Source organism: Sus scrofa, chromosome 10, assembly GCF_054392235.1.
Source record: "Sus scrofa isolate SSC_HxYL_T2T_F1_AM1 chromosome 10, Sscrofa_HxYL_maternal_Yorkshire_Landrace_v2.0, whole genome shotgun sequence".
NCBI classification, from domain to species: domain Eukaryota; kingdom Metazoa; phylum Chordata; class Mammalia; order Artiodactyla; family Suidae; genus Sus; species Sus scrofa.
In genome coordinates, this window is record NC_139392.1 from 13,836,010 (window position 1) to 13,863,987 (window position 27,978).

Below are 27,978 nucleotides of genomic sequence, written 5' to 3' on the forward strand. Positions count from 1 at the left end.
TTTGAGCAAGTGTTGATTTATTGCCTTAGGTCACGGGCACTTACAAACAGGGACACACAGTGGACTTCCAAGCGGGTTTACAGACTGGCAAACAGGCAGCCAGGTAGCCTGGCAACATGGGCTTTGGTCTCGCTGCAGAAGCGGACACGGGGCATCCGGTCAGGTCAGAGGACAAGGTTCTTGAGGAGAAGACCACTGCGCAGCCCAAGGTCAAGCTCTCACCACTGGTCCTCGCCTGCACCCCAGCTTCCCAGGTGTCTAAGGTCATGTGCAGCAGCAGCAGCAGCAGCAGTAGCAGCAGCAGCAGCTCCCCAGGGGCAAACTGGAAGCTCATCCCCTGACCCACCACCTTGACGGAAGCATCAGAGGGAGGCTCCTGCCAGCTCGCTGCCGCTGTGCCCCTCTGCCTGGGGGGGTCTTGGGGCTCTGCTTCCTCCTCCCCTGGGGGCCTGGGGACCACACTCGCTTCTTTGCCCCAGGCCGAGGAAACGGCTTCCTGCTGCTTGTGGGGGAAGCTGGCTTCTTGGAGGGGCCTTTCCGAGAGGAGGCCCGGTCTGGCCTGGAAGTTACAGTTGCGTTGGATGATTTTCTAGCAGCTTCTTCAGCTTGCTCCTTTAGCAAGTCCAAGACCGTCTCTGGGAAACAAATATTTATTTAGTAGAAATAGAAGCCCTGGAAAGCAGCTCTAAGGGAAGTGCCACCCAGGAAACCTGTGCTCGCTTGAGGGTTCTTGAATGTAAGTTCTTTTTTTTTTTTTTTTTTTTTTTTTTTGTCTTTTTGCTATTTCTTGGGCCGCTCCCGAGGCATATGGAGGTTCCCAGGCTAGGGGTCTAATTGGAGCTGCAGCCACTGGCCTACACCAGAGCCACAGCAACGCGGGATCCAAGGTGCATCTGCAACCTACACCACAGCTCACAGCAACGCCGGATCCTTAACCCACTGAGCAAGGGCAGGGACCGAACCCGCCACCTCATGGTTCCTAGTCGGATTCGTTAACCACTGCGCCACGATGGGAACTCCTTGAATGTAAGTTCTTTTGAAATTAACATTTTTAATGTCCTTCACTGGCCTTGATCTAAAAATACTTTTTTTTTTTTTTTTTTTTTTTTTCTTTTTAAGGCATACAGAGGTTCCCAGGCTTGGAGTCAAATAGCAGCTGCAGCTGCAAGCCTACACACACCACAGCCAGAGCAATGCCAGATCCGGGCAGCATCTGTGACCTACAAGCAGCTCATGGCAATTCCAGATCCTTAACCCACTGATCAAGGCCAGGGATTGAAACCCGCATCCTCATGGGTACTAGTCAGATTCCTTACCGCTGAGCCCCAATGGGAACTCCCAAAACAATTCCTTTGTGATGGGATTCCTCCAATGCTGCATGGCTCTAGAAGAGTTCCCTTGGAAACAGCATCCTTCCGCTGTGAGTCTTTCCTGACTCCCCACCTAGCCTGGAAGAGGGCCTCCGGCTGGGGGCCCAGTCAGAGGCCTGGACATCCTTCTAGCCAGAGCCTCCGTGCTGCATCTATTTCTTCATTTGCCTGTGCTCCATGCGCCCTCTCACTGGACTCAGAACTCCTGTAGGTCAGGCTCACTGCTGTGTCCCCAGGGATGGCCACAAAGGAAGGAAGGAACGAACGAGGGACCACAGGTCACAGCAAAAGCAGGTGCTGGCCCTCTCCGTCTGGTCGCAGAGGAGACATCTAGACAGAGCCATGGGTCCCAGTCCTCACCCAGAGGATAAGCCTTGGTGAGAAAAGACCTCCCGCCCCAGGATGGCAGCTGTCTGCAGAGGGCACCGTGCGGGCGCCTGGATGCCAAGCCCTGAGCCCAAAGACAAAGACAGACTCACTGGCTAGTGGCCTGAACGGGATCCGCTTACTCTTGATTTTCACCGGCACCGGCTTGTGTGTGCACTTTCCCGGAGGTGCTCGTCTAAAAACAGATAGAAAACGTGAGGACCCAGGACTCTGAAGACGGGACCAGGAACTCAAGGTCAGCAGGAGGCGTGCGTTTGCAAGACTTGGGTTCAGCCCCCCTTTATCCATAGGGGTGGGATGGACGGAGGAGGAATCTGGGATGAGCTCTGACAGAGAGGAGAACGGACAGGGACACCCAGGGCCACTACCACCCAGGTGGTGTAGGCGGCAGAGGACTGAGTTCAAATCCTGGGGACCGCGGGCAGGAAAACTTGGCTAGGTTTCAACTTTCACATCTATAAAATAGCAAAAGTAATAGAGAGAGATGAGGATTAAATAAAAACTGTGTACTTGGCACATCGTACATGACTGATACACAACTTTTTATTTTTTTTTTTTCTAACAGCTGCACCCACAGCATATGAAAGTGCCCGGGCCAGGGGTGGAACCGGAGCTGTAGGTGACACTGATCCTCATTTGAAAGAGGGAAACGGAGGTGCGCAAAGGTTAAGAAACAGACAAATCCAAGGTCCCATGGCTTGTTAGTGGCAAAGCCACAGTTGAGACCCCGCATCCAGGGTCTGTGATTCTAAGGGAAGGGCAGGAGGAAAAAATGGAAGGGGAAATCATGCATAAATAAACCAACCGCTCCTTAAAATGTTGGGCGAGTGCATTTAGCGCAGACGGGCTAAGTAAGCAGAGCAGAACCTGGGCAGTAGCGTTCACCCACGGTCAGATGATCCCAGACTGACGTTTCCAGAAGCATGTTAAAAAAACAAACAAACAAAAAATTGGATTGGGAGTGTGGGATTAGTCGATGCAAACTTTTGCATTTAGAGTGGATAAGCAATGAGGTCCTGCTGTACGGCACAGGGAACTCTACCCAATCACTTTGGTGAACTGTGATGGAGGATAACTGAGAAAGAGAATGGGTATATTGGCATAACTGAGTCACCTTGCCTTACCGCAGAAATTCACAGAGCACTGTCAATCGACTATAATAAAAACTAAAAATAAACAAGGCAGGAGCCACAGACCTAGACGAGGCAACCCAGAAAGGCTCGAGAGCCTCATTTCCAACCACAAAGACCCCGTTTCCCAAATACTCTCTACTTCCTGCAGACGCGCCATCCTACACATTTCTTGGTCCATCTGCTTTCATCTGAAGTGAAGACCGGCTTCGGTGATGGTTTCTGGGACTCCTTGGGGGGTGAGGACTGTTGGCTGCCATGGAGCTAGGCACTAGGACACACCCCCTGAGAAGAAGGAACCCAGTCTCACCTGGATGGGTCGACGAATTTGTAAATGGATCCGCGCGCTGCGTAGGCACTTGGGTAAGAGGTGGCCAGGAAGTAGAGCTCCCCTAAGACAGAACAGGTGTCAAGGACAGGACATGAGGCGGGACCAGGATGGCTGGGCTTGTGGCCCCGAAACGTGTGAGCCCCGGAAGGGGACCCCGGAATCCCGACAGCTGGGCCAGGGAGGTCCCCAAGGTTCCCAGACCGGCTCAGGGGGTCACCCAGCAGAGGCCTGTTTCTGCTCCTATTCCCTGAACCGAAGGCCCCCTCAGCTGATGTAGCATCTCTGCTTTCAGAAACATCATCTCAGAGGGGTCCCACCCCCCTCCCCACCCTTCACTGTGGATAAGGCTTCTCTGCGAAGCCCCCGAAATAGGCTGAGCACCACTTATCAGACAGTTCGTGTTATACGATATAGATAAATACGGTATATATAAATCATATAAGTTACATAGTATATACATATAATACAAATATAAATTACACCTCATGCATATAACATGTTCTATATTATATACATATAAAATATAAACGTGTATTATATACATGTAATATATATATAATATAAATTATATACATATGGTATAAATATAAATTCTATACCTATAATACACATGCCAAATGGAGTAACTCTTCTTAGGGCCTTAAAGAAGAGAGGGCCAGGGAGGCCCCAGGGCCCCCAGACTGTCTCAGGGCGGGGCGGGGGGGGTCACCCAGCAGAGGCCCATTTCTCCTCCTGTCCCCTCCCCACCCCCAGTGGACCCTCCTCGAGCTCCCCCCTCTTCAGTCTGGGTTCCGTATTTCTTGCGACCCGGCACTCAGCCTCGTGGTCCTGTCCACACCCCCCCGCAGAAATCACCTCCGCCCCGGCCTCCTTCGTCTCTCTTACAAGGGGTCCCTGTTTGCTCCTGTTTCCTCGCCTCCGAACGCCAGAAAACGCCGTTCCTTTCTCACGGTAGGCACCTCATTCCACCTCGTTTCCCAGTTACCCATGAGGACCATGGAGTGAGGGGTTTACGAGCCCCACTGCAGTCCAATGAACCTGACTTTGAAGCTGAGAACACCAGCGAGCATCCGTGTTGTCCCGGGCAACCTCTCCACCTGGGGGACCCTCGTGTGACTTCTTCATTGGTAAAAGGGAGCTGATAGTACGTCCCACGATTATTAGGTCTCAAAGCAGAATGTGTTCGCTAATGAGAAGTTCCTCTTCCCTCCCTGTTTATTCCCGAAGGGCCGGTCCTGTGACAGTTCTGTGAGCCTGGTACGTCTGTGCCATCACACTGGATTTAATTCCTTCGCTATTGTGTGCTTTACACACACGCTCTCCATTTTTTTTCTTTTTATTTTTTACTTTTTTATTTTTTTATCTTTTTGCCCTTTCTAGGGCCGCTCCCACAGCATATGGAGGTTCCCAGGCTAGGGGTCGAATTAGAGCTGCAGCCGCCAGCCTACACCACAGCCACAGCAACGGTGGATCCAAGCCACATCTGCAACCTACACCACAGCTCACAGCAACACCAGATCCTGAACCCACTGAGTAAGGCCAGGGATTGAACCCTCATCCTCATGGATACTAGGCAGGTTCCTTACCACTGAACCACGACGGGAACTCCTCCTGCAGGCATTATGATCTCAACCAGCGCTCTTGACTACGCACTTTGGTGAGTGACATACAGAAATCCAACCCAGCAAAATTCAGCCACGGGCAGCCCCACACCCACCACTCACTCATTTATTTACTCGTGTGTCTGTGCCAGCTGTCGGCTAGAAGAACTCCGGAAATAAATTGTAGCAACAGTAGAGGCAGAGTGCTGGTGCCACTAAAAAGAGACTTAGCTAAAGCTGGTGCCTGAAAGTCAAATAATGAAATAATAGCCCTGAATATGTCAGTAATGGAAAAGACTGTGACGCAGAAAATCTGAATCACTCTGGGCAAAAACACAGAAGCAAGCAACTCTGGAAGGAAAGAACTTGCCTCGGGAACCGCCTCCCGGGCTTGAGGGCTGCCCTCGGGCAGCATCTGGCTCAGGAACACCTTGGCAAATCCACTGTGTCCGTTTCTGCCAAGGACACTTCGCTGTGTTTGCCAGATGTACTGAGCGCTATTCAAAAACTGCCTGTTTTCTCCTGCGAGAAGCCTACCAGCTCAACAGACGAAACCATCAAAAGCTGGGATTTCTGTGGCCTCCTGAAAAGGGACAGGCCACGGCATACAGCAGCTCAGGGGTCCCTGGGCCAGTGGCCTCCAGGGGACTCCAGCCTCCTTGGGGCACCAGCCTGTGGCTTTGACAGCACTCACGTTCCACTGGGCATCAGCCTGCCAGCCTGTAGTTTTCCTCCTTTTTTGTATGTTTGCACTTAAAATTTGGAACTCACAAGGACTTTTCTCCATGAAGAACATTTGAATTTTCCAAAATACCCTCTCCTGCGGGGCAGGGAGAAGTGGGACCGTGCGGCTGTCGGTGGCCAGCGCATCTCCCACGGCCGCACATCCCGCCGCCTGGGCCTTGGTCCCGAGTCCCACATCCACCTGCTGCAGAGCTTGCTTATGAACGCATCGAGGTGTCATGGGCATGCGTGGACGAGCTGAGGGGCTACACAGAGAAGCTCATCGACTCTGGGAAGCTGGAAGACACCAACAAATGAGCCATGCGCACAGCTGACTTGTGGCCCACGGAGAGAGACTCAATCCCAAAGCTGTTTCAAGTACTGGCCCCTGGGTTCCACGTCCAGACTGGGGACTACAGGAGAATGCTGCAGATCCCAAATCGGAATGAGCAGGATCGGGCCAGGATGGCAGTGACTGCATATAAAGGGAACTGCCTGCCACCTTTGCCCCTGCCTCACAGGGACAGCAATCCTACACTCCTAAACCAGCTACTTCAGGGGCTGCAGCAGGACCAGGAAGCAAACAGCCACACAGCTCAAACACCAGCAATTTAATTGGAGCCAAGAGTGTATGGCCCTCATGGGTGCCCAGGATGCCAGGCCTTGGGAGCTCTTCTAAGAAGAACTAGAGCTAGCGTTGTAAAATAGACCATCTTATTGGAGCCCAGAACCTTCTGGGAGCCAGATAATCCTCTTTGCAAAATAAATAAAGTTCCCTGTATGAATATATGTAAACTGATTTTTTTTTCTCCCCTTGGGATTTCTGGAGAACAAGAACCTCCTCAGTCTCTGAGACAGTAAATTCAAAAACAAAGAAAACCAAACTACCTTCTCCTTCAATCAAATACGCATCTCAAACTATATATCCATGAGCCAGATGGGAGCAAAGGGTCCAGCTGCTGCTGGCTTTCGTTATGACCCGCTGAGCAAAGCTCCTGTGCAGTCACCGTGGCTCAGGGTGGAAAGAGACCAAACACCGGAGGAACCATCAAAGCTCTGGCTTACACTCGCAGAGAGTCCTAGGTCTGGAAGGGACCCTGAGCCATCATTTTAGTCTCTTCCTTGCTTCCAAATGTGGCTAGATGCCGTGCAAATACCATAAAGGTCAGAAGCCCTGTAGCCACTTAGGTCAAACAAAATAAAATTTTGACTTTCAAAATGGAATGTAATTGGGAGAACACTAACTAGTACATTATAAAAGGTGACTAAGTGCTGGTGAAAATGGGAGAAGTGATAGCTGTTGTTTAAATAACGATAAAAGGAGTTCCCCTTGTGGCTCAGCAGGTTACGAACCCAACAAGTATCCAGGAGGATGCAGGTTCGATCCCAGGCCTTGCTCAGTGGGTTAGGATCCAGAGTTGCCATGAGCTTCAGTGTTGGTCACAGATGTGGCTTGGATCTGGCACTGCTGTGGCTGTGGCATAGGCCAGCAGCTGCAGCTCCAATTCAACCCCTAGCTTGGCAACCTCCATATGCCATGGGTGCAGCCCAAAAAAAAAAAAAAACACCGACAATAATAATAATTATAATAAATGTCTACTCCAAAAGGCCTGTGGTTATCTAAGTTCCAGAAGGCAGAAATAAAATAACCTTGTACATTTTGTTACCTGCTTCGTCTTCAGCAAAGGAGATGATAAACTTGCTGTATGTGCTGATCAGCCCTGGGAAGGCACAGGACTCAGTGTTGCTCAGGCAAATGTCCCGTTTCTTCCATTTCTTGGTTCTTCTATCTTCCTGCAAAGCCATAAGCCGACTAGATGAAAAATAAAACCTTATATTTTAGGAATCCATATTTCCACCCTGAAAGATATTCTTTCTTCCTATAATTAGGCAATCCTTGAGTACTAGGACCGAGCCACCCCAGGAGATCAATAACTAACTTCTTGCAAAGCAGAACGTAGTGGATATTTCTAAAGGATTAAAGAAAGGATGTGTCAGCACAGACTTCTATATCCAGCAAAACTATCTTTCAAAAATGAAGGGGAAATAAAGACCATGAAAGCGGAGAGATTTCATGATCACTAGATCCGTTTTTCCCAAAATGTTAAAGGAAGCAATTCAAGCAGAATAAAAGTGATAATATCAGAAGGCCACGTGCGTCTATTCACAGGAATGAGGAGTGTTAGGCACGGCAGCCATATTTTTTTTTTTAATGCCACTGTAAAGCATCACCACAGCGTGGTGGCTTAAAACAACACACCCCTATTCTCTCTTACAGTTATGGAGGCCAAAATTCTGCAATGGGTTTTCTCTGGGCCAAAATCAAAGTCTTGGCAGGGCTGTGCTCCTACCAGAGACTCCAGGGGACAAGCCTGTTTCCTTGTCCTTTCCACTGTCTGGATGCTGTCCTCATTCCTTGGCTCATGGTCCCATACCGCACTGCCTTTTCTCTCATGGCTTCTGCTGTCACGCTGCCACCTCCTCCATCCTCAAAGTTCCCTCTCCCTCCTCCTTCCAGAGATGCTTGTGATTACACATAGGACCCATGTAGACAAAACAGCATGATCTCCTGATCATATGGAGTATGTTTTGTGACCACAATCAAACTAAATTAGAAGTCAATGCAGAAAGATTTTTGGAAATTAAATAACAGACTTCAAAAAAAAAAAATCATGGAACAAAGAAATCAAAGGGGGAATTAGAAAAGAAAAAAATTAGGTGTTCCCGTCATGGCACAGCGGAAGTGAATCCGACTAGGAACCATGAGGTTGTGGGTTCAATCCCCTGGCCTCGCTCAGTGGGTTAAGGATCCGGCATTGCCATGAGCTGTGGTGTAGGTTGCAGATGCAGCTCGGATCCCACACTGCTGTGGCTCTGGCATAGGCCAGCGGCTACACCTCCGATTAGACCCCTAGACTGGGAATCTCCATGTGCTGCAGGTGCGGCCCTAAAAAAGGACAAAAGACAAAAGAAAGAAAAAAGAAAAAAAATTAACCAAATGAAGATCAAGACAAATATATCAAAATATGCGGGATGCTGTGAAAGCAGAACTTGAGAGGAAACTTAAAGCACTAAAAACGTATATTAGACAAAGACGACAGGTCTCAGATCATTGACCTCAGCTTCCATCAGAAGAAACGAGAAATAGAAGAGAAAATCAAACTCAAACCAAGAGGAAGGAAGAAAAATATAAATCAATGAAATAGAAAAAGGACAACAATAGGGAAAAAAAGAACTCAAAAGCTGGCTTTTGAAAAGATCAAAAAATTTTATAAACCACTAGCCAGACTGACCAGGAAAAAAAATCAAAAGAGAGAGAGAAATTACAAATACTGGGAATAAGTGACATTACTATAATTTCCAGTTTATTAAAAGGATAATAAAGGAATATTATAAATTTGACAACGGACATGAACTGGACAAAGTCCCTCAAAGGCACAGTCTACCAAGGCTCTTCAGGAAGAAAGAAAGAAGCAGAATACCTAAACTGTTAAAGAAACTGAATTTGGAGTTAAACGTCTCCATTAGGAAAACTTCAGAGGACTTCTGGTTTCTGGCCCAGCATCCTCATGATAATCCTCATGATAAACAAAAGGATGAACAAAAGGATGAACAAACTGAAAAAATCCACACCTCTTCTTAGATCCATAAGAGAAGGGAGGTCACAGGGCAAACCCCGCCCCTCAAGCTGGAGAGACCAACAGGCGGATACCGAGAATCACGACTTACAGAAAACCACAAGCAGGAGTCTCCAAAGGAATCGGTTCTGGGGTGGGAAACCTAACCTGTCTTTGACAAATTGCTAGAAGCTCAAAATGTGGCAAAGTACAAGAGTTAAAAACTCCAGGGCTGCCCAGCCGCCTCTGTGACGTCTACCTCCAGGAACGGGACCAGTTTTGCACAGTAAGTAGGAGAGAAAAAGCCCCTTGTGCCTCCAGCAGGTGGAGGGGAACAGGAGGTACAGTGAACCGTGCCAGGGCTTTTCTGTTTGTCTTAACAAATGTCAGCCCTCAGGAGACACTACTTAACTGGAGACTAATCTGCCTGCTAATAAAATGTTTTTTTTAAAAAAGAGGGTGGACGTGGGTCCTTCCTTACCCGCTCATGAAGTCTCCGAAGATGTAGAGCCCATTGAGATTTGGGGATTCACAGCCTCGGTACACGTGCCCTCCGGTAACTGACTTCCCCACCGCGTGGCCATAGGCATAGATGGGCAGAATGTCATCTGTCCGGCAACAGGGAACAGAGGGAACATTGTGGCTAAACACCGGAGCTCAGAGGAGGACAGAGGGGCTTTAAATGTCGTCGCCTGACTGAGTGGGGAACACTTCATCTCTTTGCGAGGACAGGCAGCCCCGTGAATCACGTGTTATTTTTCTCAGCAGAGCAGCCATGCTATTTGTGAGCTTCCCAATGGACCGGCCTCTGCAAGCAGAGGGAAGACCTAAAACTCCCCCATCGGTGATGCAGTGACCTGGAAATCCACACACCTAAACTTTTCCCCTAGGTTGATACGGCAGATACTCAGGTTTAAGGATTTGGAATATCACAAGGGTCTGGAAGATGGCTTTGTAACATGGAGCTGAACAGAGCAAGGTTCAGCAAGGCCGGCCCCGGACAGGCACTCCCCGCCCCATGTCCTTCACCTGCCTTTTGTCTGTAGAAAAACCTTAGCCAAAGAATAAATTTAATAGGAGAAAGGAAAAAATGCAGGAGGAAAATATTGTTTTGTCAAATGGGACAAAATAATAATAGTTTAGTCATTAAACCAAGTCAAGGATATTTAGTTCCTCCTCAAAGGCTACAGATAATATTCGGAGCCACATCCTCTCTGCTGTTTTATAGATAATGAAACCCCCACCCGGACAGAAGAAGTTAACTACATGATAACCAGACTGTAGCCATGACATAAGCCGCTCCATCCTGCACAATTCCAAGAAGTGGCTTCAAGAAAATGGGAATAGCCAGCTCCCATCACTTCCTATCTACGGGACAGAGTGAGAGTAGATTATAGGTTGTACTCTGGGGATTTTGTTTTCTGTACGTATTTGTTATTTAAAAACAAAAACAAACAAACAAAAAACCCTCATTTAAAAAAAAAAAAAAAAGAAAGAAAAGAAAATGGGAAAAAAACTGACCCTGGAGCTGAAGATTCACTAGACTTAAAAAAATCAAGGTGACACTGCTCGGACCACTGCACAACAGCAGTGGCTGGTTTTTAAGGGCTGCACTTACAGCATATGGAAGTTCCCAGGCTAGGGGTTGAATCAGAGCTGCAGCTGCTGGCCTACACCACAGCCACAGCAATGCCAGATCCAAGCTGCCTCTGGGGCCCACGCTATAGCTCATGGCAACACCAGATCCTTAACCCACTGAGCAAGGCTAGGGGTCAAACCTGAATCCTCGCACTAGTTGGGCTGGATACTAGTTGGGTTCTTAACCCACTGAGCCACAATGGGAACTCCTGCACAACCAGTTTCAAGAGATGGTCAGAGCGGACTTGGCTGCCCTGCACGTAGCCCCCTCCCTCCACCTAAACACTGCCAGGATTGGCGAGGGGGGGACGGGTTCTTTGGATCATGAGTCCACCCTCTCCCCAGGATTGCCTGTTTCCTCAGCAAAGCTATCTTTCCTTTTTCCCAACCTTTGTCTCTCAGTATTGGATTCCTGAGCCACAAAAAGCTGAACCCAAGTTTAGTAACAAGAAGACAAAAAAGACTATGCAATGGTGATAAAGTCAGAAAGCCAGAACCTTAAGCCAAATGGAGTTTCTAAAGCACGCCTTGATCATTGATGTTTAGGGATTCATGGAATATCATCTCTGTGGGCCGTCCCAAATGAGAAATAAATGAAACCTCACAGCCACCTACTGTCTTCTGCCAGTGGTTCAAAACTGTATGCCTGAAAATCACATGAGTAACTTATTTGAAATATAGGTTCCTAGTTCCATCCCACCCACCCACCCCCAGTCCACGCAGGATTTAATTCATCAGTTCACGAGCTGCAGGTGCCAGCGGCTGGAGGACGGCCCTGAGAAGCACCCCCCTGCAGAACACAAAGGCCCTGGGAAACCCCACAGGGCAAAACATGCCCAGGTTTTAGTCCCCCATCTGCATGTGCAACTGGCTCAACTCGTTCCAGAAATCAGAGCTTCTCACTTACCCAAGGAGGAGTTGTGACAAAGCGTCTTGTCATAACATTCGAACCCTTCCTTCGCCCTCCAGCCGTAGTTTCCGCCTTTAACAATGATGTCAATTTCTTCAAACCTGTTCTGTCCCACGTCCCCGCAGAACATCCGTCCTCGGCCCTTGCGTGTGACGGGGTCCCCTCGGTCCACGGCACAGCGCCACATGTTTCTGATCCCGTAGGCGTAGATGGCAGGATGGGCCCCTGGCTCAGAGACAAACGGATTGTCCCGGGGGACTCGGTAGCGCTGGCCCCCTGAGCCTGCTCCGTTCACATCAATCCTTAACACTTTTCCCAGCAGGGAGCTTCTGAAAGGAAGAAGGCCATGAGACAGGAACAGCGTACGCAGGCAGACGTGGGACTGCTGGATCATGGGCTGGTTCTATTTTTCAGTTTTGGAGACAGAAGTGCTTTCCATAGAAGCTGCACTATATACTTTGCATCCCCCTTGAAAGTATACAGAGGTTCAGATTTCTCCACATCCTGCCAACACCCGTCCTTCACCTGTGTTTTGTAATACCCGTCCTAACAAGGGTGAGGGGCTGTCTCATTGTGGTCTGGATTTGCATTTCCCTGATGCCCAGACACTGGGCATCGTGTCATGCACCTGTTCGCCATCTGTAGGCAAGGGAAGTTCTAGAGAGGTCTGCCAGGCCACCTTTTCCCTACAATTTATCAGACTCCATGGCACACTTAAAACTTTTAAGGGGGTGGATCTCATGTTAGGTATTCTAGATAAAATAAAGTGGCCTAGGACTGGAGGAAATGGCTCAGGAGAGCCTACTTATGGTTAATCTCAAGTGACAACCAAGAAAAACATGGGGAGACATGATGCACTCTATCTATCCATCCATCTATCCATCTCTCTACCCATCTACCTGTCTGTCTGTCCGCCCACCCATCTATCTATCCACCTGCCTACCTACCTACGTACCTGGTCTATACATCTATCTAGTGTTATGACCTCCCAGTTTTTAGCTCAAAGAGAACTACTAGGCAAAATTTGATGCCGTTGGGGTCCATGTGACACTGAGCAAGTTGCAGCTTCAATTGTTTAAATGTTTACCACGGGATGGTTTCTCTCAGGTTTGGTCTAATACTATGAATTTTTTAAAGGAGCTGGTTCTGTTCTTCATACAGTCATGTGGTCCGTAGAAGCAACGGCGGCTTTTGAGCAGCTCTGCCCGGGACTGTGGTCTGTGAGCTGGGCTTCCTCACTGGTAAAGCAGGGGAGAGACAAACACTACCTTGCTGCGTGGTTGTGACGGAAGCGTCAAATGAGTCATTGTGTACACAGCGTATAACGCGATTCCTGACATTGAGTCAGCATTTGACAAATGTGAGTTCTCTATTATCATCAACCCCTGTATCTTAATTACGGGGGGAAATGGGAGCCACGTGCTTGCTGGGTGCAAAGGGTAGAGGGATCACGGGACTTTCTCGAGCGAGCACAGCCTCAAGGGCTCCTGCGCCGGACTGTCTGAGTTTGAATTTGGTTCCTCTACTCCCTCCGTGTGTGACCTTGGACAAAGGACTTCGCTCCTTTCTGCCTCTACTTTCTCGGCTGTGAAATGGCTCTCCTGATACCTACACCCCGTAGGATCCATTCGCTCCAGGTGTCTTTAGGGCGGGATCCCCAGCGCCAGGCACGCCTCGAGGTGCGTGGGATACAGCAATGACGAGAACAGATGCAAATTCCTGCCCCTGTGGTTGCCAGAAGGACGTTCTCGAACACACTTAAGGCATCCAGAACAGCACCGGACACAAAGTAAGCGTCCAGCCTAAGGTGTCATTGGCTCTTATTAACTAACTTCTCACATGTTTCCGGGCCCAGCACAGTGCCTGGAACACGGTGATCAATAGCAGTGGGGCTGGATCGAACCAAATGGTCAGATCCTGGTGTCGGAACAGTGCCCTGCTAGTTAATACTTTAACGACTCTGAAGTCACGTCTTCCTGCCTCTGAGAGTTACCTTGAGCCTCCCTACTAGACACCAGGCCCGAAATGCACAGGACAGAAAACCAAATATTCCTCCCGTTGTCTCAACAGGGGGCTACATCGTGCAATAAGCGACGTGGGTTTGGCCCTCTGCAGATTTTCATCTCAGCAAAAAAACCCAGGGGCTCACCCTAAAGGGACAGGGGCCCAGCTTCACCCAGCTTACTTGTTCTGAGCATTTCCAAACTTGCCGAAGGGGTCCCCAGCCTGCCCTCCATCCCCGGTGAATATGTACATATAGCCATCCAGGCCAAAAAGCAGCTGTCCCCCGTTATGATTGGAGGCTGGTTCTTCTATCTCCAAGATGACCCTGGAAGGAAAAAGAAGCCAAGCTTTGATGCAAACTGAAACAGCAGTCTCTTGAGATATCCAGAAATGACTGGGTCAAGCCAGCCAAGACCTGCTTCAGAGTTTCCAGGGATCACAAAGCAGGGAGCCTGGGGCTCTGGAACCCCCCTCCCCACCCCCGCTTCCAAGGATCCTTCTTGATTCCTTTTTCTTTCAGATCCTGACTTCATGAGCTGTACACCCAGCAGGGTAACAAGCACCCTTTTATGGGGGTTTGGCCTTACTCTCTGCTCTGCTGGGCTCTCAGCCTCTTCCTCTGGGCAACCTAGGGGTTAGTCTATCACTTTTTCATGCTCTTCTTCATCCCCCAACCTGTCCATACTGGAATAGAGAGAGACAAGGCAGAAAGAAGAAGGAAAAAGGCAGAAGGGGAGTTCCCTTCGTGGCTCAGCGGTTAACGAACCCAAGTAGGATCCATGAGGATACAGGTTTGATTCCTGGCCTGTTCAGTGGGTTAAGGATCCAGTGTTGCCATGCGCTGTGGTGTAGGTCTCAGATGCAGCTCTGATTCGACACCTGGCCTGGTAAATGTCCATATGCCGCAGGTGCAGCCATAAAATGAATAAATTAATTAATTCCCCAGACCCTTACAGCTGCTGGCTTTTGTTTGCCCTCCATAAAACCAAGCAAGCCAGGCTCTAGTTAACTGAGAGGTAGATGGTCACGCCCCACGAAGACCACACACTCAGGAAGCTAACATGGGTTAATCTCATTAACCAGCAATGACTCCTCCATCATCGTTACAAACGAGTAGCTCTAAACCCAGGAGAGTTCCCCATATCATCTCAGAGGACCCGCTGGCTGTCTTCTGGAACACAGTACAGGGCTGCAGGTTCTCGTGGGTATACCTCACCTCTCTGATTTGGGATCAGCTTTGTTGGGATCAGCCCGGGACACCTTCATCTCACTAATCCGGATCTTCTCTGCCCTCTTCTTGCCCAGGCATGAATAATAAATGTAGAACTTGCGGTTGCGGCGGAACTGAGGATGAAAAGCCAACCCCAGGAAGCCCCTCTCATCCCCAATCCACGGAGAGCTCAGCACGATGCTCTTGAGGTCCAAGAAGGGCTGTTCCAGGCGACTCCCGTCGGGCAGAAAGACCCACACCACCCCCACCTGCTCGGCCACGAAGAGGCGGTGGGTGCCGTCCCCCGCATGGACCATGGAGACCGGGTTCCTCAGCCCGTTGGCCACCTCGGCCAGGCAGAGCTGCAGGCAGCCCCGAGGGTCCTCGGCCACCACCCCCAGCTTGCGGGTGAGATGGTTGCTCCTCAGGACGTTGGGGAAGCAGTAGTCCTGGTCCGGGAGATTGAGGAGGTGGCAGAAGCGGGCACCATCCTTCTGATGGGACTGCTGGAGGCGGCGGTCGCTGGTCAGCAGGGAGATGGCAGAGTGGCAGTTGGAGTGGAAGGCAGAGCAGTAGTCAGAGCAGAGCCCGGGAAGGTTCCGGAGCGGCGTCCGCGGGTTCTCAGCATCGTACAGGTGCGCGGCGTAGGGCGAGCACTCCTGGGAAAGAGGAGGAAGCTCAGCTCCCGCGGGCAGACTGGCCAGTGGGGCTGGAACCAGTCTATGAGCAAAACAGGGAGGAAAGGTCTGGAAAGAGCCAGGCTTCTGGAGTTCCTATGACCAACTAAAGTTCTTTTCTGGGATTCAAACTGTCTACCCAGTTAAGCTCCTGGAAGGCAGAAAGGAAAAAAAAAAAAAATCTCATTTTCGCTATACTATCTCTAGCATTTTAACCTAGTTCTTGACATATAAGGTTTTTTTTAAATGCTCAATTTTTTCCTTAACGAAAGGATGGATGCCTCCATCTTTTATCAGAAATGCTGTAAGATTTCTTTATGCAAATCTGAAGCCATGTGGCAAAGGTTTTATTTCACATTTATTGAATCTCAGTGTTGGATACATAATGTTAATTATTTAATTTTCTGTGCTTTTCCATATGTTCAAAATATATAATTGAAAAACAAAACTGGAATTCCCTGGTGGCCTAGCGGTTAAGGATCTGACATGGTCAGGTCACTACTGTGGCTTTGGTCACTGCTGTGCCTTGGGTTTGTTCCCTGGCCCTGGAACTTCTGCATGCCGCAGGTGCGGCCAAAATAAATAAATGAACATGCAAGGTATCGTTCCCAGAGGTTACGCAGCTTATTTATAAAAAATACTGAAGTGCTTAATATATACAAAGCACCATGTTAGGAGATACGCAAATTTGAATTGTGGTGATAGGGCCATGCACCTGCTCTTTACAAACATATAGGCTGTAAACAAATGAGCGCCCGCTACTCTGGCCTCCCTAACCCATAGCATTTTCTAAGAGGAAAAGAGAATATCGTGGGCACATAACCAGCTCTCTGTAGTGATGAAAGACAGAGGCAACTGAGATGAGGAAGGTAAGAGCAGGTGAAAGGGGGTAATTTGGGGCCGGTGGAATAGAGCAGGCTCCACAGGCCTAGAACCCGCTTCAGATCCGTGCCACCCTCCACCCCCAACTCCGCCCCCGCCCAGCAGCTGGCCGCCCAGGGTCCTCTCATCACTTAGCTGTTCTCTCATCACTTAACTGAGGGGCCAGCAGCATTTCTAGGTGTATCTGAGCTTCTGTTCTCTCTATGTCCATCCTGACTGCAGATTGCAGAGCAAGCTATTGGGAAGAGCAGAAGAAAGAGCAGGTTATTGGGAAGAGGAGATTGATAGGAAGAGCAGAAGGAAGAGCAGCTTACTGGGAAGAGCAGAAGAAAGAGCAGGTTACTGGGAAGAGGAGGTTACTGGGAAGGGCAGAAGGAAGAGCCCAGGGATTCATCGAATCTCACCCAGGCTGGCTGTTTCCCTTTAGTGTTCTTGTCAGAGCTACTGACAGGGAGCCAGAGAGACTGCTGAGTCTCACCTGACTGACCTGTCCACTCCTGGGGAGCACGAAGAAGAGAGATAAGAGACAGAAATAAAGATGCAGTGTTAGGGAGGAGAGGACGGCTGTGGCCAGACCACCAGGCACCATCACAGGCTGCAATTGAGGGTTTGCACAGGTGCCTCTGCTCGGTCAGCTCAGTAACTATCATTCCTCTGTCTTAGAAAACTAAGGCTCAAGAAGGTCCCCACCACTGCCAGGCTCTGACCTCCGCCCTGGGGCTGCAACAGTGAGTGAGATGCACAAAGGCATCTGTTCTAACAGAGCTCACATCCGCCCCAGGTCGGGAAGCCATTGGGGGATGTGCCAGGGCCTGATGTGATCAAAAGGGCACAAGGAGTTCCCACTGTAGCACAACAGGATCAGCAGCATCTCTGCAGCACGGGGTGTAGGTTTGATCCCCTGACCCGCACAGTGGGTTGAGAATCCAGCATTGCCACAGCTGCGGCATAGGTCATGGTTGCAGCTCGGATCTGATCCCTGGCCCAGGAACTCCATATGCCTCAAGGAAGTCAAAAAAGAAAACAAAAACAAAATCAAAAGGATACGAGGCTTGGGCATAAGCCTCTGGCTTTGTGCCTGGCACTCTCAATAAGTCCTTTAAAACTCCTGATTCCTCATCAGTAAATTGGGAGTCATAGTAGTTCATTCTCTGCTTCCTGCAGAATCACCACTGGAACACATCACATGTGTGGGGGAAGAAAGAGGGAGAAGAAATTCAAATTGTGATGTTTAATAAATAGATACAAGTAGGTGATGCTTCAGCCTCAGAGTTGGGAAAGAGGAGAGCTGCTGAATTTGGCTTTTGCAACCTCACTCCCAAGGGAAGCGGGAGGGAGGGAGGAGACGTTTTTACCTGGGGGTAGCTGAGAAATTAAGAGTCTCGGTGTTGCTTACAAAAGCCCAGCTTCTGCCCAAATGGTTATTCAGAGTTAATTCTCCAAGAGGAAGCCTGGGGTGGGGGTAGGTGCCTGAGGCAAGAGAGGACAGGGGGGTGATTCCTTCCAGGTGGCCGGCTTCTGTGCCAGACTCTGCCATGTTCCCTGCCCGGGGAGGTGGGGTAGCCAGTTGGCTCTGGAATTGTAGCAGCAGGAAAGCCAAGTCATTGTGCTGACACGCCCAGGAGGGTCTCTGATGGAAGGTCTGCCTGGATGTGTGTCCCCAGCTCAGTTAGAGCGCTCCTCCTCAGCCTCTTTCATCGCTCTCCAGCTGGGACCCTCCCCTGCACCCTGAACCCCTTCCCACAAAGTGAGCGGGCAGCCTACATCCGGCAGGGTTCAGGCTGAGCCCTACGGAGGTGCTGTCTGCCAGGGACATGGGGTCTGGCCGCTGGAGAGCCAGGAGAAGCAGAACCTCTGAGTCACTGCCACGCCGCAGCTCCAACCTCTCCCGCTCCAGCTCTGCAAAGCCCGGGAGACCCCATCATCACCCCCAGAGACCCTCTGGCACAAACGACCCAGACCAGGACAGCATTCCCGCAGACACTGCTGCTCCCTCACACACTTCATGGGCAGCGCGGGCGTGTGCTGGGACCAGCACCCCCAGCGCCACAGAGAGGACCCAGAGCTTCTCCTCCCTGAAGAATCCCCATATCCTTCTTCTGGGGCCTGAGAAAGAACCGCAAATGAGCTTCAGGAAACCCGTGGAAACCAAACTCCGCCTCACGTGCCTGTCCAGAGCAGGAAGATCCAGGAGGAGGCAGCGGGCAGGTGAGCTTCTAAAGGGCTGGGTGCCCAGAGAGCCGTCCCCCCAGGACCCCCAGTGGCCACCCAGTAGGGCAGCAGCTGGAGAGGGCTGGAGGGGGCTGGAGGGGACTGGAGGGGGTTGAAGCAGGCTGGAAGGGCCTGGAGGGGACTGGAGAGGCTGGAAGGGGCTGGAAGGGGCTGGAGCGCCTGGAAGGGGCTGGAAGGAACTGGAAGGGGCTGGAGGTGGCTGGAGGGGACCGGGAGGGGACTGGAGGGGGCCAGAAGGGACTCGGAGGCACTCTTTGGAGCTGGCTCCCTTGCTTGCCCGCAGGGTTCCGCTCAGGCCTACCTGGCAAAGGATGTCCTTAATGTAGCCTCCACACAGCTCGTGGCCCTTCAGGTCGAAGTATTCCATGATGTCCCAGTACCGGGCAGCGATGCGGCGGTCCTTGCGCTGGTCACAGCAGCCGAAGTTGTCATAGTCAGAGCAAAACTCCAGGGGCAGGAGGGGCTGGAAGGGGGGCCCGTAATCCAGACACTGGGGGTGTCCCTGGAGCAAGCCCGCCCAGCCCAGCACGACTGCGAGGCAGAGGCAGAGAATTCGAGAAGCGCTCAGGAGCCAGGGGGCCTGCGGACTCCGCGCACGGCTGGGAGCGGCGAGCATCGTGGGAGCGCGCGGGCGCTGCGCTCGCTCGGGTCGGGCTCCGGCTCTTGCGCGGGCTCCCTCCGCCCCTGTCCGTGTCTCCTTCCTTCTTCTCCGCCCTCCTCTTACCGGGTTCGCGGAGGTGGTTTCTGAGCCACGTCCCTGGGGGCCGGGGAGCTGTCTCTTGCGAAAGCGCTGAAAGGTGTCCCTGTCCCCTCCAGGGCCCTCGAAAAGAAGCTGGCAGGAAGCCCGCCCTGACTGCTGAGCCGCTGGGTGCCCGGCTGCGGGGCCAAGGGTGTGATGCTGTCGGTGGCAGCCGTGGTCCATTAAAATGGCAAAGAATTCCCGCGGGGAGGGAGCAGGAAATTCACACTTTGCTTCTGTCTCTCCAGCCCTGCACGGGGCAGGCCGCTCAGAATCCTGCAGGGGAACAGCAGAGCCCGGGGAGCAGAGCTGTCGGCAGCTCGGGACCCCCCTGTGGATCTGGGAAGGCCGGGGGCGGGGGGCGGGGTGCTGCTGTTTGGTTCCTAGGGTCCGAAAAAGGTGTGTGTTCTGAGGGGTAGGAGGAGGGGCATTTCCGGAATCCTGAGGGGACGGCGAAGCTCATTTTGAGACGGATGGAAACATCAAATCCCGGTGTTGTGTAAAAAGCACTCACAGTGGTGTAGGCACTCACACTTTAAAAACGAACAAGGAGTTCCTGTTATGGCTCAGCGGGTTAAGGACCCGTCCTAGTCTCTCTGAGGATGCTGATTCAATCCCTGGCCTCGCTCTGTGGGTGAAGGATCCACCGTTGCAGAAAACTGCAGCATGTCTGGTGGATGCGGCTCAGATCCGCGTTGCTGTGGCTGAGGTGCAGGCCTGCATCGGCAGCTCTGATTGGAGCCCTAGCCTGGGAACCTCCCTGTGCTGCAGGTGCTGCGGGAAAAAGAGAAGAAAAATTTTTTAAAAAACCTAACAAGCAAAAAGTCATAGAAAAAGATCAGATTTGTGGTTATCAGGGGCGGGTGGGGAATTGGAGGAAGGTGATCAAGGCAATCAAAAGGTATAACCTTCCTCTTCAGGTTATATTATGTCGCCTTACGTTGTAAGATGGATAAGTACTGGGGATATAATGTGCACATGATAAATATAAGTCACACCGCCAGTATGTTATATATGAAAGTGGTGGCGTTCTCATCACAGGGAAGAGTACGTTTTTCTATTTCTGTAGTTTTTATATCTATATGAGAGGATGGATGGTCACTAAATGCACTGTGATTGTGATTTCGTGGTATGTGTCCGTCCAGTCATCACGCTGCACACCTGAAACGTACCCGGTGCTGTAACTCAGGAGAACCGGGGCGGGGTGGGGGGAGAGGACATGACGGAGGGAATGGGGTCTGCTGAGAGGGGAGTCAACAAGGACTCTTCGGGACAGTTTCATCAGGAAACACAGAACATCTGCTTTCTTTACTTTTTCTGGCCACACCTGCGGCATATGGAAGTTCCCAGGCTGGGGTCGAATCAGAGCTGCAGCTGCAGGCCTGCCCCACAGCCACAGCAACATTGCATCTGAGCTGCATCCACCATCTATGCTGTAGCTTTCCGCAACAACGGATCCTTAACCCACTAAGCAAGGCCCGGGATCAAACCTGCATCCTCATGGATACTAGTCAGGTTCGTAAATCAATGCCTTCTGTGGGGGCAACCCTCCTTAGTGTCTGTTTCCACCTTCATATTGAAGAATATACTAATACGTGTTTTGCTTTGTACATGTCACTTGCACTGAATGGGCCTTTGATAAATATTTCTTGAATGAGGACACAGAATCCCAAACTCGAACAGCCCCAAACCCAAACGGAGGCATAAACAGGGGCTCAGGCCAGCAGGAAACATTTAGGATCTGAGCTGAATTTCCTTTTGGTATTTTCCATGGTTTGACTCCGTGGAAATTTCCTGACAAAAACTGCCCTTTGAAATGCAAATGAAGTCAAAGATTCTTCTCAGTCCCACGGCTTCTGCGGAGGCTCTGCACCCAGCTCTCCCCTCACCACCCACGGCCTTGCCGGAGCATCACCAAGAAGAGTTGTTGAGCCTCAGTCTAGCCAAGTGTGAGCTCACGATACCCTGGACTAGGAAAGCCCCAAGTAGCATTTAAAACACAAACAGCATTTTCACAATGAAGTCAAGAGGAAGGAGTCATTAGAAGGACCTCCAGTCCAACACAGGCCACTCTCCGGTGGCATCGGGAACTATCACGCCACGCCGAGTGTCTCTTTTTAAAACGTAATGCAGGAGTTCCCACTGCGGCACAAGGGGATCTGCGGTATCTCGGGACGCAGGGTTGATCCCTGGTCTAGCATGGTAGGTGAAGGATCCAGCATTGCTGCAGCTGTGGCTTAGGTCACAACAGCCACTCAAATCTGATCCCTGGCCCGGGAACTCCATATGCCACAAGGCAGCCAAAAAAAATAAACTCAACAGAAAACATAACCCAACCTCCGTCATTCATTGGTGACTATGCCCATTCCAAGGGGTTGTTTGCTCAAAGGTCAGATGATGTCACGGCCCTGGAAGCCTTGGGCAGGAGGAGCCGCCCTTGGACTAACTTCACCCAGTGACACCCCCAGCACCAAGGTCTTCTCGGAAAGGGGAGGTGACCGTCTCCCCCGTGTGTGTAAGGAGGGCGTTCTGGGGTTCCATGCGGGACCTGAGAGTACTTTCGGTTCTTTGTTTTCTTTGTGCCATGGAATAAACTGAGTCCAGAGGAATGTCTTCTTTTTGGGAAAAAATTTTAAATGATTCTGTTTACAGAAGGATAGCTCAGCATTAAAAAAAAATAACCTTAGGAGTTCCTCTTGTGGCTCAGTGGTAATGAACCCGACCAGCAATGATGAGGACGTTTGATCCCTGGCCTGACTTAGTGGTTTAAGGATCTGGCGTTGCCGTGAGCTGTGGTGAACATCACAGACGAGGCTTGGATCCTGGGTTTGCTGTGGCTGTGGTGTAGGCTGGCAGCTATGGCTCCAATTTGACCCCTAGTCTGGAACTTCCATATGCAGAGAGTGTGGCCCTAAAAAAATAAAAGCAAAAATAAAATAGACGTGGACAAAATAAAACAATCCTCCTACCTACTTAGGGCATGTAAGTTCAAGTCAGATTGTATACTTTTGGGCAGAGTGATGGCAAAATTAGAGATCAGCTAGCAGGTCCCATCAGACGTAACGGCAGCATGAATTTCCAATCATTAAAATATGTAACATTTCAGATGGGACTATGTTAATATTTTTGACATAATAATACATGTGACTATATAATAATCATGCAGTAATTAATTTTATAATAGGTGTCTCCGTGTCAATTCAGTACGTATTACTACTGTGTGCAAAGCATGATGCTGGAAGAGGAATGATTAACAGAAAACTGATGCTCAAAACAAAACTTCAAGAAGTTTATGCTCTGAGAGATTAAAATAAGTGTCCAGGAGTTCCCTTTGTGGCTCTGCAGTAATGAACCTGACTAGTATCCATGAGGATACGGGTCTGATCCCTGGCCTTGCTCAGTGGGTTAAGGATCCTGCATTGCCATGAGCTGTGGTGTAGGCTGCAGACGTGGCTCAGACCTGGCATTGCTGTGGCTGTTGGCATAGCCCGGCAGCTGCAGCTCCAATTTGACCTCTAGCCTGGGAACTTCCATATGCCTCGGACCTTGCAAATAATACAAGGCAGATTTAAGATAAGAAAAGGGAACAAACTGCCACTGGATTCCAAGGAAGGCGAGATGACCTCAGGCTGGAGGGAAGGAATCTTAAGGAAGGTGGAGCCAGGTACTAACTAACGAGCAGGTGGGGGCGGCGTATGGAGGTTCCCAGGCCAGGGGTGGAATTGGGGCTACAGGATCCAAGCCGTATCTGCCACCTACACTGCAACTCACGGCAGCGCCAGATCCTTAACCCACCGAGCGAGGATGGCTTCAATTTCAGCAGGCCTTGCTTTTTTTAAGGGCAGCAGGTACACCATATGGAAGTTCCCAGGCTACGGGCTGAATCAAAACTACAGCTGCTGGCCTATAGCACAGCCACAAGAATGCCAGATCCAAGCTGCATCTGTGACCTACACTGCAGCTCGTGGCAACGCCTGATCCTTAACCCACTCAGTGGGGCCAGGGGTCAAAACTGCATCCTCATAGATAATAGTCAGCTCTGAACCTGCTGAGCCACAATAGGAACTCCAGTGGGCTTACTTTTTCACCAGTGACTCGCACTGCTCTGATAATTAGATATATTTGATATAAAAGTTCTGGGAAACTATGCTTTGTATGGAAACCAAGCATCGTATCCCCTCATTTCTCTGGGATTCTCACTGCCATTCCACTAAGATCACAAGAATTCATAAATCCCATTAAATAGCTTTTGACTAAAGGTTTTCAGGGAGTAGATGGCTTGATGAGCTTGGCCGAGGCCTTGAGATTTTGTTCACATCCTCTGAGAGTTCCATCCCTGTGAGTGTTTTCTTACACAGAACTTGTAGCTTACATGGAATCAGTGTTGCTATATTCGGAACTCTGTACCACCCAACCATGAACGCTCTGCAGTAAAGCCGGCCTTGCCCACTGGTCCACCTGGCTTGTTTTCCTGTGGTTCTGTGGGGCACCTACTTGTTTCACATGTTGTGAGGTTGTGCATTATCTTTTATAGTCATTTATTTACTAGGTATAAAATACCAAATTACCGACCAGGCATAATCTGTCCAATTTTCTCACAGGTGGTAGGAATAAAAGCCCATGGGGAAAATGTGCAGTTTGCCGTCTTAACATTAGACCTGTTCTGAAGTCAGGGAGCCTTCGTGGAACTCAAACACTAGTTATCCGAACAGCCAATGCATGTGAGCCAAAACCGTTTTGCAGAAGCAGTTACTCTAGCAGTTCCCACAACATGTAATAGAACCTCAGCCTGTGTTCCAGGAGAGCTGTTCCCGGCCTCTGAGCAAAGCTTTCCCTCTGGGCTTCCTATATGGCCCTGGGGAGCTATTTCTCTACCGTTCAACCACCTCCCGCTGCAGCCAAGCTCATCAAGCCATCTACTCCCTGAAAACCTTTAGTCAAAAGCTATTTAATGGGATTTATGAATTCTTGTGATCTTAGTGGAATGGCAGTGAGAATCCCAGAGAAATGAGGGGATATGATGCTTGGTTTCCATACAAAGCATAGTTTCCCAGAGGGACACAGGGGTTCTGCAGGGTCTCGGATTGCCGCGCCAGGCAAACGAAAAGAGCCAGAGCCCTTTAAAGCAAGGTCAGTGCCAGCTGAAAGCAACCAGGCCCCCTGCCCTCTGTCCCAAAGGCGTCCATGGTGCCTCTGCCAGAGGCTACACCCCCAAACTGCCAAGTCTCCTCAACAAGAGAGAGAGAAGGAGCCTTTACTACGTCCTCCGGTGTTTCCCAGCCTCCCCGGCAGAGCTGATGGCCAGTGTGCTCCTCACGGTGATGAGCCCAGCGTGGCTGCCAAGCATCTCGAAGAACATACATCCATTTAGCAGAACCACAGGTTATAGTTTATTACGCAATTATCATAGGCAAGTTATCTGCAAACAGCAATGACTGCTGTAGTGCTGCATTCTGATTAAACAAAAATTTGCATTTGAAGATTATTCCTTAATAAACATTAAACAGTACAAAAAAGGAAGAATATTTATTTACAAAGAGCAAAGGCAGTGAGACAGTTTCTCTACCTATAATTGAGAGGAAAATATTAAAAAAATAGCACTTCTGTAGCCAAAAAAAGTACTTTCTTAAAATACCAAATAAATAATAAATACATTTAAAACTCTGTAGCTACCAATCTGAAATAACTAAAATTCAGAGTCCTGGATTTACAATGCTATATTTTTTCACTGATTTCTTCATCTGCTTAATTTTCTTCTTTAAGACTTGATGGTCTTGCTTTGAAATGTACCGAAAATATCTAGAACCTAAAAAACAAGGCAAAAAAACCCAAAAATTTTAATACTTATCAAATTCTTCAAGTACACTGTCCATCTTTTTAAAATTTTGCTTCCACTCAGGCATACTTGAAAAGCGAAGGAATTGTAGTATCTATACAGCATGTCCAAGCTCACTCTCAGAGCCGTCACCAATGAAACATACCACTTCCTACGTACACAACTATTCCTGATCCATCGCAATTAACGCATATACTTTAAGCTCATTTTCTACCTTCCCTCCCAAATCTCAGTTAGGGTGATATGCATATCACATATATGCATATATTAAATAAGCCTTCTCTAGAGGCAAATTACTACAGCTTCTTCTTCTCAATGATAACCTGGTAGAACAGCCAAAGAGCCATCTATAACAACAAGGAAGCGAAGAATTAGAATAAACGAATCACAGGTAGGAAGAGATCAAAAGCTGTCTAGTCATTCCAGGAACCCTCTTCTACTGTTGGTGGGAATGTGAATTGGTGCGGCCACCACGGAAAACAGTATGGAGCATCCGCAACAAAACTGAAAACAGAACTACCACGTGATCCAGCCATCTCACCGCTGGGCATCTATTCACAGAAAACTAATTAGAAAAGATACACGCACCCGCTAGGTTCACTGAAGCACTATGTACAATAGCCAAGATATGGAAGCATAAATGTCCATCAACAGAGGACTGGATAAAGATGATGTGGTACATATATACAACTGAATATTACCAACCTAAAAAAAGAAGGAAATAATGCCACTTGCAGCAACATGAACGGACCTAGAGATTCTCACACTAAGTAAAGCAAGTCAGATAAAGACAAATACCACAGGACAGCACTTATATGTGGAATCTAAAATACGGCACAAATGAACCTATGAAACAAAAAAACAGACTCAGACACAGAGAACAGACTTGCGCTTACAAAAGAGGAAGTAAGTGGGAGAGGGTTGATGGATGCGGAGTCTGAGATGCAAACTATCTGTTATACAGCACAGGGAACTATATTCAATATCCTGTGATAGATAAACCACAATGAAAAGTATATGAAAAAACATAAATGTATAACTGCACCACAGCAGAAATTAACTGCACAGGAGAAGTTAACACAACATTGTAAATCAAATAGACTTCAAAAAAAAAATTTTTAAATATTATCCTGTGATTCCTACCGTTTACAGATAGCAGGATGGCGACCAGGCAGCTCTGCCAAAGGTGCTCATCAGAGGTTCTACCTGCTTCTCAAGTCTTACAAGGCGGGGGGGGGGGATCACTAGCTAAATATTTCAGAGTAGGAACCAAATTTCTGTAAGACAAATACAAGGTAGATAGCGCAAGAGACTCTATATTTGATGAATGAGACTATATATCACATTATGAAAAACTACAACGCAGCTTGCATATATTCACCTTCCTGGGAAACTGCTAGAATATATATTGTATCTAGAGTAACAATTTTATTATTCTTGAAAATAGTATGCCAGAATTGCTTACTTTTCTTTTTTTTTTTTTTTTTTTTGGGTGTCTTCAGGGCTGCACCTGCAGCATATGATGGTTCCCAGGCTAGGGGACGAATTGGAGCTGTAGCCACCGGCCTACGCCACAGTCTCGCCACATCCAAGCCACATCTGTGGCCTACACCTCAGCTCACAGCATCACCGGATCCTTAACCCACTGAGCGAGGCCAGGGATCGAACCTGCGTTTTCATGGATGCTATAGTCAGATACGTTTCCGCTGAGTCATAACGGGAACTCCCAGAATTGCTAACATTTTATCAACTGGGAATCAGTGGAGTGTGTGGTATTAATAAATATAATTTGTGTTGCCAAACACACCTACCACTTTAGCACAAACAAAATACCTGTGCAGATGTCTGCTTTTATCTAGAATCCAGAAAGCTGTAAAGAACTCTGCTCCCATCCGAACATGGAGAAAAAGCCACATAAACTACAACCTCCTAACTTGAAGCTCAGTGGAGCTGCAGGGCAGCCAGGCAGCCTGACCACGAGGAGGAGGCCCCTGCAAGAAGAGGGCCTGGCTCGCCTTGTGCAGAGCGTGGACGTGGGCAGCCACCACTCCCCACCCAGCACAGAGCCAAGGCCGACCTCGACCAGGATGCGAACCCCAGGATGTGAGGAGGGAGACCAGATCAAGACCAACCCAGCTCAAGCCCACACTAACACCCTGAGAGGAGAAGAGGTGGGCCCTCCTGCAGGCGTCCTGTGCGTGCTGTTCGCAGAATACATTTGCGTTTATAAGGCACTGGCTGCGATGTTCAGGTGACACTTCTTACAACAACCCTGTCAGCAAACAGGGCCAACTGCACACGGGAACCTCCCACGGCTGTTTGACCCAAGTGACCTGGCCAGTAAGAGACCGTCTTCAGAGCCCCCGCAAACCCAGGCACCTTCAGGTTTCTGAACTAGAAACCTCTATACTCAGAAAACCACAGTCCAAATCACATTTCTGTTTCTCATCATCAATACATTAGAAAGAAATTTTATTTCCCTTTTTTCTTTTTTTTGGACTCCCCACAGCATATGGGGTTCCTGGGCCAGGGATCAGCTCTGAGCTGCAGCTGTGGCAATGCCGGATCTTTAACCCACTGTGCCAGGCAGGGCACTGAACCTGTGTCCCAGCGCACCAGAGACACTGCTGATCCCGTTGCACCAGTAGGAACTCCGAGAGAAATTTTAAAACCACTTTTACGTTCATTAAT

General features: G+C 49.4%; 3 protein-coding genes and 1 pseudogene across 27 annotated transcripts in view; 2 read left to right on the top strand and 2 right to left on the bottom strand.

Annotated features, from left to right (window-relative positions):
* HHIPL2 (HHIP like 2) lies at positions 1 to 19,648 on the bottom strand. Of its 17 annotated transcripts, none has more exons than XR_014817347.1 (10): positions 19,014 to 19,648; positions 14,928 to 15,580; positions 13,893 to 14,036; positions 11,705 to 12,036; positions 9,641 to 9,767; positions 7,210 to 7,336; positions 3,198 to 3,279; positions 2,563 to 2,663; positions 1,850 to 1,932; positions 1 to 635 (listed from the first exon to the last, which is right to left on the bottom strand). XR_014817347.1 is itself a non-coding variant. In XM_084979168.1 (10 exons), exons 3-10 carry the CDS (start codon positions 15,236 to 15,238, stop codon positions 331 to 333), a joined length of 1,530 nt encoding a protein of 509 aa, XP_084835294.1. In that variant the 5' UTR covers positions 15,239 to 15,580; positions 16,636 to 16,715; positions 19,014 to 19,148; the 3' UTR covers positions 1 to 330. The 17 variants fall into 17 exon arrangements, 3 of the variants coding, with proteins under 3 accessions (XP_084835294.1, XP_005667978.2, XP_084835292.1); XR_001299173.3 differs by having other exon boundaries at positions 7,210 to 7,355; XR_014817355.1 differs by adding an exon at positions 16,636 to 16,715 and having other exon boundaries at positions 1,850 to 2,663; positions 7,210 to 7,355; positions 19,014 to 19,148.
* DISP1 (dispatched RND transporter family member 1) overlaps positions 1 to 27,978 on the top strand; it is a 1,033,384-nt gene that overhangs the window by 637,908 nt on the left and 367,498 nt on the right. The window lies entirely within an intron of this gene.
* On the top strand, positions 3,310 to 6,329 carry LOC102160768 (large ribosomal subunit protein bL17m pseudogene; annotated as a pseudogene).
* The window catches only part of TAF1A (TATA-box binding protein associated factor, RNA polymerase I subunit A), a 27,578-nt gene continuing 18,613 nt past the window's right edge, over positions 19,014 to 27,978 (bottom strand). For 4 of the 9 annotated variants that reach the window (XR_014817360.1, XR_014817358.1, XM_003130511.5 and 1 more), the window contains one exon: positions 24,818 to 25,257. Coding sequence is in view for 5 of the 9 variants with exons in the window: in XM_003130511.5 (XP_003130559.2) it covers positions 25,145 to 25,257 (113 nt within the window). In the remaining 4 variants the exon portion in view is untranslated. Of the gene's footprint in view, positions 19,728 to 24,817; positions 25,258 to 26,430; positions 26,565 to 27,978 lie in introns of those variants that run through there. The other 5 variants (XR_014817359.1, XM_084979183.1, XR_014817361.1 and 2 more) reach the window with 3 other exon arrangements.

Bases quoted from the DNA above. Each gene is read 5' to 3' on its own strand.
- HHIPL2 (XM_005667921.4), bottom strand. From the start codon at position 19,634: ATGGACCACGGCTGCCACCGACAGCATCACACCCTTGGCCCCGCAGCC. The intron at 7,356-9,640 runs GTAAGGAAGGAC...TTTTTCATCTAG, and splicing joins TTCGGAGACTTCATGAGCGG to TCGGCTTATGGCTTTGCAGG. The intron at 636-1,849 runs GTGAGTCTGTCT...TTTGTTTCCCAG, and splicing joins CCCGTTCAGGCCACTAGCCA to AGACGGTCTTGGACTTGCTA.